The sequence below is a fragment of the Pseudomyrmex gracilis genome, unplaced genomic scaffold (genome assembly GCF_002006095.1).
Source record: "Pseudomyrmex gracilis isolate BER0280 unplaced genomic scaffold, ASM200609v1 scaffold_86, whole genome shotgun sequence".
NCBI lineage: Eukaryota > Metazoa > Arthropoda > Insecta > Hymenoptera > Formicidae > Pseudomyrmex > Pseudomyrmex gracilis.
In genome coordinates, this window is record NW_018020670.1 from 58,027 (window position 1) to 79,550 (window position 21,524).

Genomic DNA, 21,524 nt, shown 5'->3' on the forward strand with positions numbered 1-21,524 from the left:
TTTTTAAGCCACCGAATCGCGACAAATAAACGATTTCTTCATAAGATTCTCCGATCGGAATTGGAATGCAAATACGTGTGTATCATCAATGACTCTTGACTTTTTTCGGAGAGCTGATTGGAGATTGAATTATATACGACTAACGAAACGAAATAAAATGTAAAATTGTCGAATGACAAATTCTGAAAAAATTAAGAGACTTTGTAAAAAAAACTAACACAGAGCGCAATGAAATATATGAAACATATCCATGGGAAAAAGATATAGATTTTTTATTTGCGAATCGAAGAGAGAAATCTCACGGGTATATTGCGCGCGCCGTGGCTTATTGGGAGCTTTAGTTCCGAGACAACAAGTATCGGGGTCCGGTCGATGCAGCTTTCCAGCGTCGAACAATTTCGCGCGAGGCATTGCGGCCTGCCTGTTGTCGGTCGTGCGGTATAACGCAACAGAGGAAGATCGGAGAGAACGTAGATCGTCGAACCACATAGTCGAAGAACATGAGCGTGGAAATATGAATAATATAAGTGCGAGAAGGACGACGCGGCGGCGGCGGGCGAGAGAGCGACGACGTCGGGGAGGGAGAAAAAGAGAGGAGTGAGGACTCTCTTAGCAGGCAGCGGCTGTGGAGAAGGAAGAAACGCGAAGGAGCGCGGGTAGGGACCACCCCGTGGCTCGTCGGCTCGTTTGATCTTCTCCCACTCCGGAACGGTCCTTCACCCCCTGCCGCTCCCCTTTGCGAGCGAGAGCCCCGCGTTGTCTCTCGTTCCCGCACGTTCGCCGGCCGATATCCTCGTCTCGTTTCGTCCGTTCTCTCGTTTCCTCTCCGCGTGAGGAGGACTTGTACCCCCCTCGCTCTCTTCCTTCTCCCGTCTCTCGTGATCTCTCACCTGCGGAGAAGAGGCGTCCGACACGTCAGAATCACACCTTCTACGACTACCCGCTCACTAATAATCCGAAGCTTCGTGCTGTGGTCCTTTTCTCGGGAACCGTGGAATCCTTCGAGAGACGATGGACGCCTTTTGTCTCTGCCGTGAGCGTTGTCTTGCACGTGGATTTGCTCGCCGCATGGGCGCACATCTCTCTCTCTCTGTCTCTTTCTCTCTCTCTCTCTCTCTTTCTTTTCGAGAGAGTATTGGCAGTGTAATAAATTCAAACGTGTGTTTCTGATTTATTCCTGGGTAATTTATTTTTTATTTAAGGTGTACTTTAATTAAGATAAGTGATTTTATACATTAAGAAGGTGCGCGTTTTAAGGTGGAGATAAGAAATATTATTTTTTCATCTCATATGAAGAGAATTATTTTTTTTTTTTTTATTTTGATTTCTTCATCACATTTATTATGAAGATATATTAATGTAAAAATTTGAGAAAGAGTTGCAAAATTAATTTACTGTCGACTCTCGAGCGCAAGAAGAAATCGATTTTTTTTTTTTTTTTATCCATCGAAGATTCCATGGAAACAACGTTTCCATGACGGTTACATTTTTTTTGTATCTGTGTCGTCGGAGTAAAAATGAAGAAATTTGTATCGCGCGCCGATTTAGTTTTACACGGTGAAAATGTTGTTTAACATTAAACGAATAAAAATGTTACTTTTTTCTTTTCGCGAGAGCGAAAACCTCCAACATCCCACTTTCGCTCTTATATTCCGTTTCGACGAAGAAGATGTCACTTACGAAACAGAATTGCCGAAGATGAAGCAAAATTTCTCGAAGGGAAATCCACGGCACGGAATATCAGCGTGTTGTGTAGCTGGGCGTTATTCGAAAGGCGCTACTTAATTATCTCGCAGCCTCTAATCTGTCTGAGCCGACATACACACGCCACGCAGCGCGCATCTAGTGGACGTGTTACCTTGGCACGGTCTATGCCTAAATCTAAATCTTTCTTAACTGGAGGGCAGGCTTTGCATATAACGACCGTATATATTCAAAATATTACTCATCCCGACGTGAAACTCGTATCGACAATCCGCCTGAAAAAAAAAAAAAACACATTCATACGAAGTGTCGCAATGCCGTTTCAGAGAAATTAACACAAGATTTATCTTCACTAAGAAAAAAAAAAAAAAGAAACAAAATCTCAAATTTCAAATATATCCCATAAACAAACCTCTTTGCGCTCGCGTGTGAAGATTCCATGTTGCAAAATTCTTATTCCGATGAAAACTCTTCAAAAAAACCTTCCGAAGTATCAAAAACAATTACCACGTTCCCAAGAATCTGAAGAGCCGTGATCTCGCGAATCTCTTCAAGATCGTGAGATGATCCGAAAGAGATCTTCCGCGCGAGCAGAGGCCGCGCGCGCGCGAGAATTCTCTCCCGCGTATATAGCGTCTTCTTCGAGCGCGGCGGCGTCATATTAGCGCGCGGAGGGCGCGGAGAAACGCCACCGATAAATTTCTCGTGAAACTGGAATGCCGGGGACCACCTCCACGCTTACGAGTTACAACAACACCTCTCTCGGCCGCCGCCGCCGCCGCCGCCGCCGCCGCCGCCGCTGATCGGACAAACTGCCGGACGGCCGGTGATCTATAGTGGTGTCCCGGCACCCGCTCGCGCGAGCGGTACAATAACCGAAGTGAGAGCGAGAGTATAGGAGTATCCGGTGGTCTGTAATCAGGAGCCGAGCCGCTGGCAGACCCTGCCTCGGTCCCGGGGCCTCCTTACCATTAACCTATCCGGTACCCCGTTCCGTTCCGTCAACCTGACGTCATCGTAATTCGTGATCATTCTATACGCACGCACAGCGCCTCGCGAACACCTCGCAGTTCACGTCTGCGAGTGATTCGCGAAACAAGGTGAAATTAACGCACACAGCCGGCAGTTTTTTTTTTTTTGTTTTTTTTTTGTTTCACGCGCGCAATCGGCTCTTATTGCATTTACCGTTTCCAATCACCGTCACTTCTCTTGTTAACAGGACCCCAACATCCACGCGTGTATTCCGCAATGAAAACATGTCCACGTCGCACGAGTGTATTTTTTCTTTTTTTTTGACGTTTTTAAACTCAAAGAGTTGCCGCGCGGACGAAAGAGAGGTGACAAAAAGAAATGCATCGGCTAACGCGTCGGAAAATATTAACCGCGCAAAAAGTGCAAAACACACTTCGGGGGACTCGCGCATTTTACAAGTAAAAAAAAACGTAATATATAAAGCACACAACTTGCATTCTCGCGATTGCGTCCTTGCGTTTTCTGCCGCGCCGCGATTCGCGCGAAGCGCGGCAGAGTTCGTTAGCGTCCGGCTGTTGAATATCATGGCTTTTTAGCCTGCAGGTGTCATTAGGGTGCGGACGGACGAACGAACGCTGATTGGTCTCGGCCGATCGCCTTCGGGGACACCAGCCCATCAGCTGTCCCATTCGCGCCAACGATGCCGACGACGAACGTGGGGCTCGCACACCACCCTGCGCGCGATTCCATCGCCTTCAACCTCGGAGAAAACACGCGGCTCTCTCGAGCGAATCGTCGTTTTCTCGACAGACGCGTGTTTCTACTTTTGATCCGAAAACAAACGCGCGTGTGAAAAAAGATTATCATTTTTTTTTGTTTTCTAACGCGACTTTTTGTGATAACTTTTCGCGCAACTATCGCGCGCAAGTCTCGCGCGCGCGCTGTGACTAATTTAATTTTTGTAAATGACGAATGACGCGAACGATAGGTAAAGATATACGCGTCCGACAGTAATGTCGAGAGAGAGAGACTAATTATGTTCTTTTTCTTTTCTTCTTGTTTTCTCGTGCGAGACGTGTCAAAATTGCAATTTCTCAAATCATTAGAGCCCGAAAAGGCACCGGCCATTATCTGTGTTATCTAACCGAGGCGGAGGAGGTTTGCGAGCGAGCCTCCAACCGCGCGAATAATATATCGTCTCTGTCTCTCTCTCTCTTGAGAGAGAGATCCCCCCACTCACCCTCACCCTAAACACTCCCACATATTAATCTTCCATCGCGTCAGGGCTACGAGCTCTCGTTAGCTCTCTAGCGCTCGGCCGAAGTCTTCCTCCCGAAAAGAAGTCCTCCCGCCGTGTAAATGGACCTTGTTGGCGAAGACGAGATGAAAGACCGTGCAGGTAGAAATCAGCCGCGTGAAAGAAGTCAGTCTAGGAATGGGAAAAGAAAAAAATAAGGGGAGACACACACAACGGGGCGAAGAAATAGAAGCGCGGCGAAGATGTGTGAGAGGGGGAGTAATTCGGCGCGCTAGAATCGGCGCGTATCCCGAGATATCGCATTAACGAGGGCTTCCCCTCCCCTCCCGCGCGCTGATGCGGGGTCCCTGATCTCCTAGATCCGCATCTAATTACAACGCCGCGCGCGCGCGCGCGTATACGAGAGGAAACTCGTTTTTCTCTCTTTCTCTCTCTCTCCTTTCTCTCTCTCGCGTGCTGAAACGCTTCGAATCGAAATTACGGATCTGCCGCCGCGCTCGGCTTTAACTGACGCATGACTGGCTGCGGGTTAAGCGAGTCAACGAGTAAATGAGTCCGAATTACGTGGGCGTGTCAATGCCGGGAAAATGAGCCCTGTGCGAGCCGACCGCTCTCTCTTTCTCTCTCTCTCTCTCTCTCCGCGGAGGTATCTTCTGGCGCGCGGGAAGGTTATGCAAAACAACGTCGGGTAATAAGCTCGCACGCGCTCGCACGAACTTGGCTCTTGACGCGAACGCGGTAGCCGACACGCGGTCGATGACACGCGCGACAATTTACGCACCGCCCGCCTGTGTGTGCGTGTGCTTTCGCAGCACAAATCTCTGCTCCGTAGAGCATGAGATCGACCGGTTCGCGCGCGATTAGCGACTTTATATAGTTTCGCGAATTGATCGTCGCCGCGTACCCTCTCGTACAAGCGAGATGACTCGCCGCGGGATTCAATTAAGCGAAATGAAAAGACAAGTTTTTTTTTTTTGTTTTTTTTTTTTAATCGAGTGCGATTGAAAATCTCCCGCGAGAGCGGCGCTATCGAGCGATATGTAATTGCCGCGAAATTAATATTTCGATAATCCGACGTAATTAGCATTCATTCGGCGTGCAACCTGTTGGTGCTTATACGTGTGCTTATACGTTGAACAAACTCGATTTCCCGTAGCCGGTCGCATTAACCATCGCCGTTTCGCAACGCTCATTTGTGTGTACGCGCCGATATATATCGAAAATAATTAGGATGCGATCTCTCGACGCGACGCTTAAGTGAACTGCGCTCGTGTATACGCCGAGGGTTTCGCGCGTATACACGATCCCCTCGGTTTATCGATCAGTGATAATGAAACTCGAATGAAAAACGTATGTCTCGATTAGATAGATCGCAGCGATTTAAACTTTAATTCGTTAGTGTCGCGCGCGTACTCTCTCACAGAGAGAGAGAGAGAGAGAGAGTCGTGGTCTTTCCCGAGTAGCGCATAAAAGGGACAACACAGTGATATCGCACGCTCATCCCCGCTCGGGGATCGGCTGAATTATTGGTGTATCGGATATATCGAGAAAATTGGCGGTGGTCATCATCGCCATTATGAATTCTTTATTTGGACGTTGCGGCGTCGGAATTACAGGGCGGCGTGGGCTACCTTGCTTACTGCTTCATATACGGGCCCCGTCGATACGAGCGACGGCTACGAAACTGACCCGTGTTCGTTCAAGCGCGACAATTTCGGTCTCGCGATCTCCGTTTCGAGGTTTTTTTTTTTTTTACCGACATATTGCGCGCGAAACATTTGTGATAATTTGTCTCGAGGTTCTGAACAGACAGAATCCTTCGGATTTTTCCGAAGATTTTCGTTTGTCAACACGCGCATTCAATTTTTGAGTGAATCTTATTCGCTTCTTCGGATTCTCGAACCCATCGCTTTCCGATGATCGCATGTGTCGATCGGTCCGGTCGTAACGAGCGCAATAAACAGCCGATTTTTCACATTTCTGCCGGCTGCATGAGAATTTTCGCAAATCCGCGCAGATACAGATCTCTCACAGGAACTCTCTCTCTCTCTCTCTCTCTCTCTATCTATCTCTCTTTCTCTCGAAAAAAAAAATATATTTTGTATGAAACACATAAGCTTGAAAACAAAAATAAACGCATATAAATATAGAGCGCGGCTAATCGCACATAGTATCAGCGACGAGTATCTCTCGCGCGATATACGAGCATATATATAGCTCGATGTTACCCGGCCTGCTTCCTGTTCCACTTGAATATCTGATGCTAAACGGAATTTGATATGAGAGAGAGACCTCGTTAATGAGACTATCATTATCCTGTCGTCATTATAACTGTCTGATATAAAACGCGCGTGCTACCGCCGGTAGCGCAATAGATTAATCGAGTCGCATCACGGATGTTGTTTGTAACGGATTTTGATTACGTACGTTTAAGATTACGTACCGATTATGTGTCTCGATCCTTTGCTTTGTGCGAGCTCTCTTGACATTTCTAATAAGACCTCGGCTCTTTTGCGAGTGCGATGACCGCGCTTGGACGCGATATTTAATATATATATATATTTTGATTAACTTTTCTTCTTCCGACAGAGAGAGAGACGGCTTTTGCGCGTATATACACGCGCCACTGATGCAACACTCTTCTTCCGGTACTTCTCTCAGGTTTTGCAGAACTCGCGCGTACCGATCAATCGGCGGGCAGCGTGTGTCCCGGTTATGACGAGTGCCAGACTCCCGAGCGGATACAACGGGGAAATGACTTCATCTCTTAATAAATTACGTCTCCGCGTAAACTCACGCGAATCGCTTCAAAAAGATTCCCAGAACAGCCGTATACGCTATTTTTGGAGAATAATTCCTTTACGCGCGTTTGTTCGGCTCCTCGCGCACGAGGGGAAGTTTCGAGCGCTTTTTCTTCGTCGCTCGCGCGATATTATCACGCGCGCAATAAGATATAAATCTTCCCTCGTTAAAGCGATCTGAAGATAAAAAATAATTCTTTTGTGTTATTTTCTTTTCATCATTTTCGATGCCGCAAGAGTTCGAGTTTTGACCCAAAAAAAGTCACTTCCTAAGTAAAATGTTATATGATAGGACACACAGTCTTATCTTTCTTCAATAGTAGACAAAGGGCCAATATACAGGATGTGTTGGTGTATAAAAATGTGGTTTTATTGAAAAAAAGCAAGTCGGACGTTTTCGATCCATTTGGATCTTGTTCGGCAAAATAACAAAAACAAAAAAGTAGATTGCACATCGGCACACAACAGAATTAAACGGACGCTCATTTGTCAATTAACATATTCGAACAATCGCAAAGATAAGAACACGATAAACTGACGACGAGCGTCTTGTTAATAAGATCGTACGCTTCTTATAAACAAATTGACGATTTTTCTCACGTCAACTTTAAATTGCACTTCTTATGTGTACAAATTTGTTTTTTTTTTTTTAATCTCTTGTCCTTTTCACGTTTCAAAGATCGCAGAAAGGAAGAGGAACTGCAGAATGAAAAACCAAAGAGAAGTTGTGACTGAGTTTCAATAATGTTTTCCATTTATTTAGCTCTTCGCTATACACTGTACTAAGTCGTTTTACACACGCGCTCCTAATTTACTCTCTCTCTCTCTCTCTCTCTTTCTCTCTCTCTCTCTCTCTCTCTCTCTCTTTCTCTCTCTCTCACACACACACGCGTTCCCAATCTTTACGAATCGCCACACGCAGAGATGTACACATCTTGCTCTTCCTAAAAATTCACTAGTTAAATTCATAATCAGGTATATTGCAGTGTCCCATCTATGTTTACGATCTTTTAATCTAATCATGTATTAACGACTCTATCATATTGTTTTTGTTTTTTCTACACATAATAATTATTATTAAAGAGAACGATGTGTATAGATATATACAAGTATATGTACACAATGGCGCCACACAAAACGTGTGGTTTTTTTATTTTTTTTTTTTATAATTTAACCGGAATAATATATTCGCGCGCGCTGAATAATAACTTATTTAACCGACTTATCTTTCAACCCGACCCCCTTTCTTTTTCTCTCTCACTCACCCACTCTTTCTCTCTCTCTCTCTCTCTCTCTCTCTCTCTCTCTCTCTGTACGCGACCCGTTTTCTCTCGTAAATAAATTCTTTTTTTTCCCGACTTTATATAATAAATACACATTATGATACATCGCCGCGCTCCGCGCGTATACAGAAGAGTAGTTGCAGCAGAGATTACAAATATTTCTTTCCACTTAAAGCCGCTGAATTACGACACAAAAATGTCACCTTTAGTTCCGACAAGCACAAACGAAGAAACGTCTCTCCGAGAAAACGTTTTGTTATTTTTTTTTTTTTCTCAAATCAATATTTCATGATTTTTGATGGAATTGAATAAAAACGCGCTTCTCTTCTCGTAGGAAGCGTTTGTGTCTGTCGAGGGAATCGAACTAGCATATATATACACACATGTATGTATATGTATATATATATATATATATATATATAGTAAATAATTTTACAGACTTTTAGAAAAGACTGGAAATTTTCCCACTAAGGTTGTTTTGTTTAGCGTGAAGTTAGATTTTACAGATTTTAAGAGATGGGGTAGTAGAACATTAGTTAGAGAATGTTAAATATACTCGCGGTGTAAGAAACATTCTTGTGCATGGCTTCCAAGTAGAGTGTGTGTGTGTGTGTGTATGTGTGTGTATGTGTATGTCATTTCTTTATACCGACGTCGTCGTGAGCATTTCAGTTCACTTCGTCGGGATTGAGAGCAGCCCGATACTCGTTCTAGTATCGTTGCGCGAGCAAGTGTATATTCCCATTCCCTCCGTCCCGAGTCTTGATTGCACAGAGAAAGTCAATCGAAAGGGCAATCGTCGAACGTTTCTACGATTTCTCATCCATGTTGTTTGGCAACGGTCGTTTCTTCAGGATTCCCAGGTCTTGCACGTTCTCCAGAAAAGTCTTGTGATGTTGCGCGACCAGAAGTGGATTAACAGTCTGCACGTCCTTCTTAAGCTCCTCCATGTCCCTCTTGAGCTTCGCTCTTCTGTTTTGAAACCATGTGATCACTTGGGCGTTGCTCAGACCCAACTGAGCGGCGATCTCGTCCCTGTCGGCCGGGCTCAAGTACTTTTGGTACAAGAACCGCTTCTCCAGCTCGAAGATCTGCTGATTCGTGAACGCGGTCCGGCTCTTGCGCTTCTTCTTCGGCTGTTGGCGATTGTTGAACAGGTTCAAGTGATTGGCTTGCTCTGTAACACAAGTAATTAGACACGGTTAGTCGTGCGTACCTCTTTTAACACCGCTTTAAGTTACCGCGGACCGATACCAAACACTGACCCACGACTTTTTTTCGTGATTTTTAATTCGCGGCTTTGTGAGCCATTTAATCTCATCGTTCATTAATTAATTAAGCAATATTATTTGTTACATCTCAATTTGTACATTTTATTTCATTCAAATGATTTTCGCGATTTTATTTGGATTTGGTATTCGATCTTATCGTTAATTAATTATTAATTAGGCAATATTATTTGTTACATTTCAATTTGTATATTTTATTTCATTCAAATGTTTCGAATTATTTTACGACGCGAAGTGTCGAGAATTTTATTAATAACTCACACACGCGATTTCTCGCGAAAGAAGTGATGAAAGTGATTCGTCGTCTTTCGTGTGGCAAAACGCTACTACTAAACTGCATCACCGGTTATTACGTGCGGGGATAATGAATGAGCAAAGGCAAAAGAGCGTATTGCGCAAGATCTCAAACGAACCGTCGATTCAGCAGCAATTAAATCCTGCCGATAACAAGACCGTCCGTTCCCGTTGCCGAGCTCTGTCTGTCTGTCTCTCTCTCTCTCTCTCTTGGAAACGCAATGCGATAATTAGCTACCGATACCGAATACGTCTGTTAAGATTTTATCACGCTAACATCGTCTGAATAATTGCCGACAAACTTACGAGGCGGAAAAAAATTCTCTTTTCTCGTAAAATCGCCGTAGATGTAAAAAAAAAAAAAAACACGAGATACGAACGGAAGAAAATAAAAGAATACTAAGAAATAAAAATAAAAATAATAATAATAAATAAAAGCACGTAAGAGAGCGAACGTTTATTTCGCCACTCACTTAACGCGCACGTTACGCGTGGTTGATTCCACGTGTGAGAATCGAGCGAGATGCACACGAGATATAGATATGCAGATCTGACGCACACACGTAAATGTGTATCGGGTTTTTCTTTATTATATCACACAATAGCGCGGAGAGTGAAAAACGCCGACCGTAAAGTATTATAGGTTACTTATGTGAACTTGGTAAAACGAGACAACATAATTAATTACTAATTAATTCCAGACGATGGTGTCAATAAGCGGGCAACACATGCCGCTCCGAGAAACACATAGTAGAAGAGCTAGATGGAAAATAACGGGGTTTTAGGTAGAAAACGGTTATATTTCGGTGAAGCTGAATTTATGTTACCCTATAACACCTTTTATCGTCGATATGCTTATGTATTTAAATTAAGGTTTCAAAAACCTCAACAAAGGTTAATTGGGATAAGCCTCGAAAAAGTGCTCTTTCACCTTGCGCGCGTATTTCGATTTTATACTCGGACTCCTCTCCCATACCATTGCAAGACAATCTGTATAATATTCCTCCGCGCGTAGAGAGAAATGCCGTGCTGTACAATGATTTCCGTTGGAACTGTACCTAGAGAGAATCGCTTCTAAGGGCTACAAATTAAGCGTATTTTCGAGACACGGAAGGGTTCTCCCCATAAAAGTATTACGCATTCGTCACGGTGCTCAGACCACGGAATTCCGAGAGCCATAACTTTGATAGTTCCCGGTGTTCCATAGCCGAAGGCTGCTTGTGCAGTTCAGAATATACATTTCCACACCATGTGTTTGTCATTAGAAACAAAAGTTGTAAAAAATTATTGAATTGAAGATTTCAACGTGTTATTATTACCGATATTCTTTTTTGTTTTTTTTGTTTTTTTTTTGTAAAGTTATACATGTAGAGAAAAAAATAAATGATAATTTTTTAAAATATATTCCGACTTCCCCATCACGCATATCTTATTTATCGAGCTCGTTGCGAGTTATCGCGGCATAATTTTCTCAAAGTGGTCTGTTATTATAAATTAATTGCCAAGAGTTTTAAGAGAAGCCATTAAATAGGCTTCGCTGCATCGCCGCGCGTTCAACGCAGGTAGCTATTACACTTCACGTTTTTTAAACACATGTATATTATTTATTATTAAAGAGTGAAGATTTTAACAAAAAAGATCGAATAACTTATACAAATTTGTTTTTGCGTCTATGTCCTCAATATTCTACATTAAGACAACACTTTGGTTTTTTAACACATTATTTAAACAAAACCAGGTTCGGACGTAGATTAATTATCACGATTTACTGTTGCGCAAAAGGAAATAATAAAAATTATAGATTTTTTTATTTTACCAACAGAACAGAGAATTGTAGTTGAGAGAATCGAGCTCTTTAATATTTTAAATAATTTCAAAAAAAAAACAAATTTAGCAACACAAAGCTCGACAGAAAAATAATTGTATTGGTGGTTTATTGCATTAATCGTTTCTTTACACAGCCTAAAATAATCAACGACCGTCGTATTTTTTACGCCGGTGAATGACTCCGCGTAATACCGGTGTCCGTTTCACAATTTTCGTTATGCTCACGTTGATCCTTGCGGACAAGAGAAAAATATTGTCATTTTTAACGTTGCTGTATTGTCAATAAACAAAGCGAGACACCGTGTATTTTTCTTTCTTTTTTTTTTTTTGCGTCTTGCATAATGTTTACAAAAATATCGGAGCTGTATGCAACGACGATATCGTCTCTCTCTCTCTTTCTTCGCAATGACGTTAGCCATTAGGAAATAATCGAACTGAATGACGAAAAAGAGAGGCGGGCGCGATGAGTCGTGGACAAAGTAGCCGAGGAGTCGCTTCAGGATCAAAGGCCGCCGCCATCGGTCACACCTGCGCAACCCGACTGTACAGTCCACTTTAAAAACTCTCACCGGCTCGATGCACCAACCGATGCACATATAAGGCGAGCAGACATCTCGTCTTTAACGGGGAAATGATGATCTTATTTGAGACAAAAAAAATGATTTGTATTTGTTCACGCGTCCTTAATCATTTTACAATACGTACCATTACTTAGACAAAAAAAAAAAAAAAAACCTGGCACCGTACATGTATATCTAATTGGTTTTCTCTCACATATTGAAAACGTTCCGGTTAACGAAGCCGCATGGTTGTTACGTCGATTAAAAAAAAAATACAAATGCACTCGACTCTATGCGCGAGAATGATAAGTAGACTGGACGTGCGTAGAATGTTAGTGTGTCTAACACTGACATTCTATTTGCGAATCGATTAATTTACCTCTGTTTATGACTGAAGTCGATGTTATGTAGATGGAAATATTAATATCCAACCCGTATATGAGAAAATTAATATCCAATTTATGGACTTCGGGAAAATAATTAAAGAGTCGAAGATCACATCAAACACTTTGTAACGAAGGTGAGACTTTTGCGAGATAGAGATAAGTGCATATATATATATAGAGTTATTCGATTATACGCATTGCAATCAAAATGCAGCATATATACTTATTTATATAAAAAGAATTGGGAGAAAAAATACGTGTTTTTTTTTTTTTTTTTATCTTCTCTCTGAAGCGCGTTTGAACGAATATAATCGAAGACAAAAGCGAACGATTTTTGCGCGACAAGGACGTGGGGACAGAACGACGAAACGGTAAACGAACAGACGAATAGACGGACGGAAGAAGCGGTGTACGTCGGAGATATTAGTTTCTGCGGTCGGCTCTCCGCAGAGATTTAATTCGTTTGATGTTCACGAATTCGCCGCTTCGACTGTATTTTCGCAATTCGCGGTCTCTCTTTCCCTTCAACTTTCCAACAGTCACAAGGAATCGTCTCGCCGATACTTCTTTTCCTTTCCAAAGTTTTTCACACCTTTGTCGGCAATTGTTCGAAATTTTTTTTGAAAACGTAAAAATAAAAATAAGTATAAAATGTAGTATATAAAAAATTAGCGCACGATATTAACTTGTTAAAATTGTTATACACTACACGAGTTTTTCTGTTACAAAAATATGAGCTACAATTTGTACATAAAATTTATATTTATACAAAATTGAAAATTGTAACGCGCGTGCGTGTGTAGAAAAAGAGAGAGAAAACAAGAGAGCTACACTAGAAAATTCTACAGGACTCTACTATCCTTGATAAAAGACAGCCGACACACGACCACCTGCCGTGCGTAAACCATATCCGTATATGACATCTACTAGGGTCACAGATGGCGGCGAAATTCGCTTGATTAATGTGCTGACTTGGCCGAAAATTTGGTTTAATTACCGCGAGCTCGGTATACTTTCGCATCCGTGCTTTTATCTTCTCCTGAAACTTTAATTTAAAATAAATTCTTCCCATAATGATTAAAAATAATTAACAACAGATTGACCTTTTTATCGTATCAAGGATTACGACCAAAACTTTCAAAAACGGATCGTATAATTAAAATTGTGAGTCATTAATTTATTTTAATCGCACAGAGTATATATATATATATATTTTTTATTGTTATTTTCTACAAAAAATAAACAGTGAGAAAACTGTCTCAGAAACGGACAGCGGACGGCAAAAGCTACGTGATGGGTATGTCCCGCGAGGAATAAGAAAACCGCTGCGCAGCCATCTTGGTTACGCTCGAGCAGAACTCACTCGAGTAGAATAGCTGCGAGAAGTTAAGAGGCGCGACGATCTTGAAACAACCTAACTGGCATCTCGTGGAGAGTAGATTATTCGACAACAGTTTCTTGTTAGCTGAATTTTACGGTCAAACTGCAAACGACCTCTATGACGCAACGCGCGAGACGAAGAAACTCGTTGCGCCGTTAACAAGTTTTCACTTTCGGATCAGTTTTTTATTTTTTTCTTCTTTGCAAAAGAAAATATTTGCAATATTTGTCTTTCGCGAATGAGAGCAACGCGCAATCATAGCGTCTCGTTCCGCGGTTTAAGAGACCGACGGAGAGAAAAACACACATATATGTCACACGATGAATTAATAGTCACACTTCCAAGTAATCGAATGATATTAATTAACAGCGAAACCGTACGAAGAAGAAATAATATTCTTTTGCGATTTTTCCCCCCCCTTTTTTTTTTTTTTTTTTTTTAATCCCACGTCGCGTTACAAGATACGCGGCGTCGCACGAGCGGTTCTGATTAATTGCAAATTGCTGAACAAGCGGAACACAAGAACCCGATCGAACGATCCGACGTTAACATAAATCGTCGAATCGCACAAAGTTTCCAAGCAACAGATTTGCTTTTACCGATATATATGTACAACGTATATCCACACGGCAATATTACCGCTATCACGGTAAAGAAAGATCGAAATGGGTTAACGACCGCGCGCGAGCCGATGTGCATCACACGAATTCTCTCTCCACACAAAGTAGCGTAACAGGTTTTCGTCACATTTCTTGTCATTGTGGATAACCAGCCTCCCGGGATATTTGACATCTTTATCGGCGCGCCGCGCACACACGCACAGGAACAAGTCGAAAATATCGAGTCGCTGTTTCTCTAGTCGTCTGTCTTTTAACGGTAATCCTATACACTGCGCAGTTTTTTACAAGCAATATCCCACACGGCGGCGATCTTTTGTGACAATCGTTGTCAAAGAGAAATCCGCGATAGGACACGATTTTATTGCTCAAGAGTGTGATTTTCATTACGTTTTTAATGCGTCCTGACATTATTCGAGAACGTTATCTTTAGAGAAGCATTCGCGCGAAAATCGAATCGCAACTTTTCTCCGTAATATTATTTATCGGATTAATTATTGAACATTTATTTTTCTCGATGTTGAGTAAAAATAAGAATATTATCGTACTTCCTCGTCGTTTCGATTTACGTGTAAAAAACTGGACGTCGCATTTTGAATATCTTTATTTTGCAACCTCTGATTTAAAAGTCTGATTTTTATCGCATAAATCAATCAATAAAAATGTCGGTGCACGGAGAGAAGAGATTGGCGTTGTCGAGCGCGCGCAGATGTCGTGTACATACATCGATTAACCAAAGTGGTTAAAACGCCCAAACGTCCGGTAAAACGCATTGGCCTGGATTTTTTCGGAGCGCAATCGCCGCGGTCATTTGCGGAGGCCAAAGAAAATTTAATCAGTTTTCAGCAATTAGCAAACCCGCGGGCGACAGAAATTGCGCAAGTTTTATACGTTGTGGAAAAAAAAAAAAAAAACAAGCTTTTGAGAAAAAAAACTCGATGAGATCGCAGTGGTTCTCCTGCTACGTTTGCGCGATATATCATAAATTTTGTCAGTACGTTAATTAGGCAAGAAAGAAGCGCGTAGTTATGTAATATTCTTTATCTTTCGCACATCGTACATATCCTTAGAAAGAAAAATGGAAATCGAATCTCGCGCAGTGCCGGTTAGTCGGGAAATAAATTGGCGGATATACGGTATCTTGCGTGATTGTGTGGGGAGAGATCGGATCGCGAATGTATAAACGGCGAAACAACATTCGCTCGTGCCACACGTCCCGCGGTACTTTGCTAATAAGTCGTCCGCCCGCTACAAGAGAGAGAGAGCGGCTTCGAAGAATATATATATACGAAGAGACACGCAAAAAGAGGCGGGACTGCGACACCGTGGAGCAATTTGGAAGTGTCTTCCGCCGGTCGACGGTCATTTGTCTCCCGACAGCGTCTCCGGGAGTTCTCTCCTCTCCCTCGCCTGTTGCCTGTCTTCCCCGATTCCAGCCTCTTTCTCTCTTTCTCTCGCTTTCTCTCTCTCTCTCTCTCTTTCTCTCTCTCGCTTTCTCGTTCTCTTTCTCCGTTTCTCGACTTACTACCCCGGCTCTTAACCCGAGGGGCTTTGCCCACATGTCAACGATATATTTTCTGCCGGCCCACAAATCGTTTAGCGGGTAATTTTGAAATTGGAACACTTATTTAGTCGTTTAGACCCAAGGGCATAACCGCAGCCCCGAGAGTTCGAGATTTATCGTTTGATTTTTCGCCGGTTTGTAAGCGCGACCTCCCACTTTCTGTCTCTCTCTCTCTCTCTCTCTCTCTCTCTCTCTCTCTCTCTCTCGCTCTCTTGCTCTTTTCTTTCCAAACTTATTATGTCTCTTGCACCCCGAGCGCGCGCAAGAGCGAGCGACAAAATTACGAGCGCCGTTCATCTCGATCATTTCTTTATTTCTCGCGAGAGAACGCGCGTTAATTCCACAGATTCGACGAGAGAGAAAGAGAGAGAGAGAGATACTCCCTCTCTCTCTCTTTCCACGCAGATATTAAAGAAAATTGCTTTTCCAAACAAGATGTTAAAATGGATCACGTAGGCAGCGCCGTTCGTTGTCTTCCTCGTTCCCGGCGAAACCGCATCCATTCCCCGGAGTTAATCGCTTCCGGAGCAATTCAAACGCGCCTCGACCGAGAAGCTATCGAAGCTACACACCGCGCGTCGGGATCGTTCGTTTAACGAAGGATGAAGTGCGAGATAGGCTCAGCGCGTAAAATACCGTAAAACTCGACCGATACATATAAAAGCATCCCCCATGGGAACACGTCGTCGTGGCCGTGTCGCGGCTCATGTCGCGGCTAAAACCCGTAAAGATACGCACGGAAGAGAAGAGAAGAGAGAGAGAGAGAGAGAGAGATATTAGGGCGTGGAGTGAAAAAAAAAACATACTCAGCGGCTTCTAATTGCAGAAGTGACGACGTCGTGACTAATGACCGGGGAGATGACGTCCTTTGTCAGTAGAGTCGTCGCGACGAGACGCTCGTCCTTTTCCACGAGAGTCGCGTTGAAATATTTTGAAAGGAAAGATCTCCGCTTCCTCGGCGAGATAGTTTTTTTTTTTTTCTTTCCGTTTATCGCAGAAGTCAAAACAGAAACTCGGGAACCGATTTTTCTTTTAGCGCGAAAAACGTCTCAAGAAACGTCTCTATCACTGCGGTAATCAATACGTACTGTCGTGAGAGAAAAAAAAAACGGAGAAAAAATTTTGTCGTATTAATAATTTTTTGGGAAAATATTTATTATTGCGCGAACAACAGTAGGACAAACAGTATGTAAGAATCAATGTGTCGTATTTTCCGTTCGCCGCACCGTCACGTACTTATAACTTGAATATAACCGCGAATACTTTAAATACCCCGCACATAATTGTTTATAGTGTGTTCGCTCTTAGAGAGAGGATCAGTTTAGATTGAAAATACCAGCACTGTAAGTAAGTTTAATGCGATTTGCGCGAAGCGACGCGCGTTCGCGAGAAGCGATTCTCCGAATTTCGAGAACGACGACGTAATACGCGACGTAACGTCGTTGCATCCCTGAGGGGGGATGTGTCTCCTTCTTCGCATCTCTTGAAATAACACAGCAAGCGGCTTCAAGGATCGTTTGACCGCGGCTCTCTGATCCTATTTAACTCAGACTTCTTTCTCAGATTTTCATCTCTCTCTCTCTCACTTTCTCCGCTCTTTCTTTTCCTTCTTTCGCGCTCACGTCCCGTTCACAATCTCCCCCTTCGGCCTTTCTCGCGTCTATTTACGACGCCGGATCTTAAAAACGCCTTTAGAGCTCGGGCTTCAAAATCGTCAAAATAAAAAAAAATAAAAAAAAAACAAAACAAGCAATCGATTCACGTGCCGCTGATTAGCGTAATTACGAGAGAAATTCTTTCGCCAGATTGTCGCGCCACCCCCCTTCTCTTTTTTTTCCTCAAGACTAACGTTCGAGGTCTTCCGCCGCATTAGCATTATTATCGTTACGAGCACAATGATCTATTTTCTTGTCGTACGTTTCACGCTCAATGCGCTTTCCCGCAACTGCTTTATCTTTAAAAAAAATCATGTTGCTGCACACATGGGTGTGTATCTAAATACGTATGTAATGAATATATAGCTGCGCGCGCATCTATCATCACAAAAAAGCCTTATTAAAGATAATTATATCTATACTCGCGCGTCCGCAAACTTAAATAGTACAAAAAAAAATTCAGCTTTTGTGTTAAACCTGATTTAATTTTGTATCAACTAACAGTTTAATTCTTTATTATTTAATAAAAAAATATCACACACAATAAGTAATTTTCGCGTGGATTTTTTTGCGAAAAAATTAAGAGCGTATCCTGAAAAATGCGGATTAACACGGTCGAAAGATGCCGCCAAAAAAGGAGTGCCAAACTCCTGATGGGAGATCGCGTGTTTCGGGCCCGTTTCTTCGAACGGTCGGAGAGAGTGTCACGACAAAGTACGGGCAAAGTTATGTTAAGGTGAGTCAGGGTATAGGCAACGACATGTCCGGTACTTTCGCAATAAACGATAAGCGCTGTTTTAATCAGACAGCTAGAGGCACGCGCGCGCTGAATATTACAGGGTGTATCTCTGTCGTAACTCGAAATCGCGAAGAAATATATCGTCGCACGTCGGAGGAAAAAACTAGGAAAAAAACGAAGACTCCGGTACGCAACTTACGTAGAGCAAATTCCGAACCGAACGACAAATATTGCGAGTACAACGGGTCTAAAATAAATCGCAATAGAAACGTACGTTAAGCGAAAGTGTTTCAGGCACACCCTGTACATGCGCGGTAAAGAGTCGCCTCGGTATATATCCACATCAGGGGCGAATAAGTCAGCGCGCGGCTCGTAAGTCCGAGCGAGGAAGACGAAGGAGAGCCAACTGTTCGCGTCTTCATCAACGACACCGAGGTGGGGGACCACCCATCAGGAGCAATATCGTTTCATCAGCCGCTAATATCACCGCTTCGAGTGGTTCAACACCTTATAACGCCAGGTGGGACGTTAGTGGCGCCGCAGGAAGTCCTAATGAAGACAAATCTCACCCAAAATGGCGGCCGAACTTATTTCCTGCTCCGCCTCTTTCTCTCTCCGTCTATCCCTCTTCGTCTGTCTCTTCCCATTGTTGCCTTCCCTTTCTCCCGCGCGAATCAATTTGGCAGCGGCATTTTTACATTTTCCTATCGCATACGCATGAGGGGATAAGAAGAGAGACGCGAATTGAAAAACGCGAAACCCGTCTTCTAATCGATCGAGGAATCTTACAATCGCGCGCTTGCACATCGTAAACTGCGGTAAACGTGTTGTTCACACGGGCGTTTTCACAAAGTGTAAAGAAATTTGTCGAATTTGTTTGGAATTTTTCTCGTATAAAAATTAATTTGATCGCGCGCGTGCGATTGTTCGCGTATCTTCAAATTTGTTGGCTCAGCGACGACAAAGTGTTTACACCAATAAAAATATTCTCCCGTACGCATTATCTCTCCTTATTCGATGTAAAAAATTTAATTTATTGTACAATCTATTGCAGAAAAAAATATAGAAGAAAAATCGACGATTAAAAACATACGACGAATTTTTGTGCACGAAGGAAAGAAACCAAATTCGTAAAAATGATTAAAACATCTGATTTTTACAACAAAGAAAAGACAGAGAAAAAAGTTTCTTTGTGAAGAAAAAAAAGTTCGACCATCATTAATCGATGCTGGCGGAAAATTGCACGTAGCAAAGTTTTTCGTAATTACATACGACAAAAAGTCCTTTCTGCATAGTACATGTGTAAGCTTGAGAGACGCGCGCGCATACAGTGATATAATACGCTTTGCGCGAGACAATAATGTTGGGATTGACGTTGTCTGGTTATCGATCGCACGTATCTATCGTGTTACACGGTAGCACGGAAATAAACGACTCCTCGGTGAAAAATCATAGAGGTGCCTTCGATCCGGATGAACTATTGCGAATAATCATCCGGATATATCCCGAGTTTGCGTCATATATTTATACAGTCTAAAGGTCGACGTGGCGATGAGACACGTCGCTTTACAAAATGGATGTCGGCAGTGTCGGAGATCGACGTACGAGAATTTCACCCCTTTTGCGACTCACATTTATTTGTACAACTTTTGACGTGTTTTTAATTACGTTTAGCCTTGACACATTAAATAAACACGCTCCTTTCGTTGAGGAGAATTTAATTAAAAAAAAAAAAACTGATATGTTGTTTAGATTAAGTATTAAAAGGTAATTTTGTTTGGAAATGTTATGTGAATAATTAAATACACAAGCAACACACACCGTGTCGAGTCTCCTCCACTTCGGAGAGCAAAGGATTAATTTTCTGAATTTGTTTGACTTTCTTATAAGCGACAAGTTTTCTCTCTCTCTCTCTCTTTCTCACGTGTTTGACGCATTCTTCGAAAACGATTCAACACACGGAAAAAATGAAGTTGTTTCAATTAAAGTCAAGACCGGTCCAGTGATCTCGCGGCCTGAGTGCAGGGGCTGCGAATCCGCTCACCACCAGGAAGATAGTAAGGATTTTTTCCGGGCCTAGTCCTCTTTAACCGAGTTTATCGGTTGTGATCGGCGAACTAAATCGGGGGCCTCCTATAATTAATAATCGGTCTGGAAGTTCGCAGCTCAGGCATCGGGTCTGCGAGTTAGAGGTTTCCGTAGAGTTCGAATCCTTATCTTCGGATTCTTGACCGGTCCTTACAGTTTCGTACGTTTGCGTATGTGTGTCGACACATTTTCGAATATTTAGTCTTTTCGCGGAGACCACATATGTCCGTCCGGAAACAGCGTCAAATCCCCTCGGGTGTAATATTGCGAGGGAGTTTAGGAGCGTGTCGAATGTCACGCTTGCTGTGAACGAGATAGTGTTGTTTTTTTTTTTTTTGGAAAAATAAAATTTCCTCCTCTTCCTTCTCGAACGCCATTCCGCAATTAGTACGTAGGAATGTTTCGGCGCAGTTCGTCGTCCACGCGACGACAAACCGCGCCGTCAGTCGCATTCGTCGTTCAGGCGGGAAGTCATTAGGGATCCGTGATGTATAAAATTAATGAAGCGCGTAAGCAAAACATCTCGCGGTGGCGAGATGAAAACGCGATATCTTAACAATATCGCGTTGCGAGTTGTCTCGCAACAATCATATATAATCGCGGGTTCTCAAAAGTTCAGGGTTTAAGGTCGCGAGCGGTCGTGTTGTCGTTTTGCGATACGAGAAGCGCTCATTTTACGAGACATTAACGTGTCGCATTGGTCGTAAACCGATCAGGTTATTATTCTTCTCTTCCTCTCTCTCTCTCTCTCTCTTTCTTTTTTTCTCTTTTCTGGCCTGCCGTTTCCGGCACGCGTAAATGTCGCTCAGCCGCCGGATGAAAAACGTCGCGGGGCAATGAAAAAGGCAAGTCGCGCGCTCGCGCAGCGCACAATTAGCATTTATAACGTGGTAATGGCGTAGTGCGAAGTTATTGTTGCGACGCGCGTGCTCGCGCCGGCTGACGCGCGATGAAACTGATGATGCTGAATAATCACACGGTGAATGGACTTTTTGCGTTGAGTGTAAAATCCGAAGGTTTTTTGCGCGGGTCGCCGCTACGGAGAAACGCGCTTGGACGCGCGACGTTTAAACGTCACAGCGAAATAAGATGTGAATAATCCCGAA

At 43.0% G+C, this 21,524-nt stretch overlaps 1 protein-coding gene across 1 annotated transcript in view; it reads right to left on the reverse strand.

Moving 5' to 3' along the window:
• Window positions 1-7,859: 7,859 nt before the first annotated feature.
• The window catches only part of LOC109855297 (LIM domain-containing protein A-like), a 45,846-nt gene continuing 32,181 nt past the window's right edge, over window positions 7,860-21,524 (reverse strand). The window contains exon 2 of the mRNA XM_020429387.1: window positions 7,860-9,195. Within this exon, the coding sequence (XP_020284976.1) occupies window positions 8,828-9,195 (368 nt within the window). The 3' untranslated portion in view covers window positions 7,860-8,827. The remainder of the gene's footprint in view (window positions 9,196-21,524) is intronic.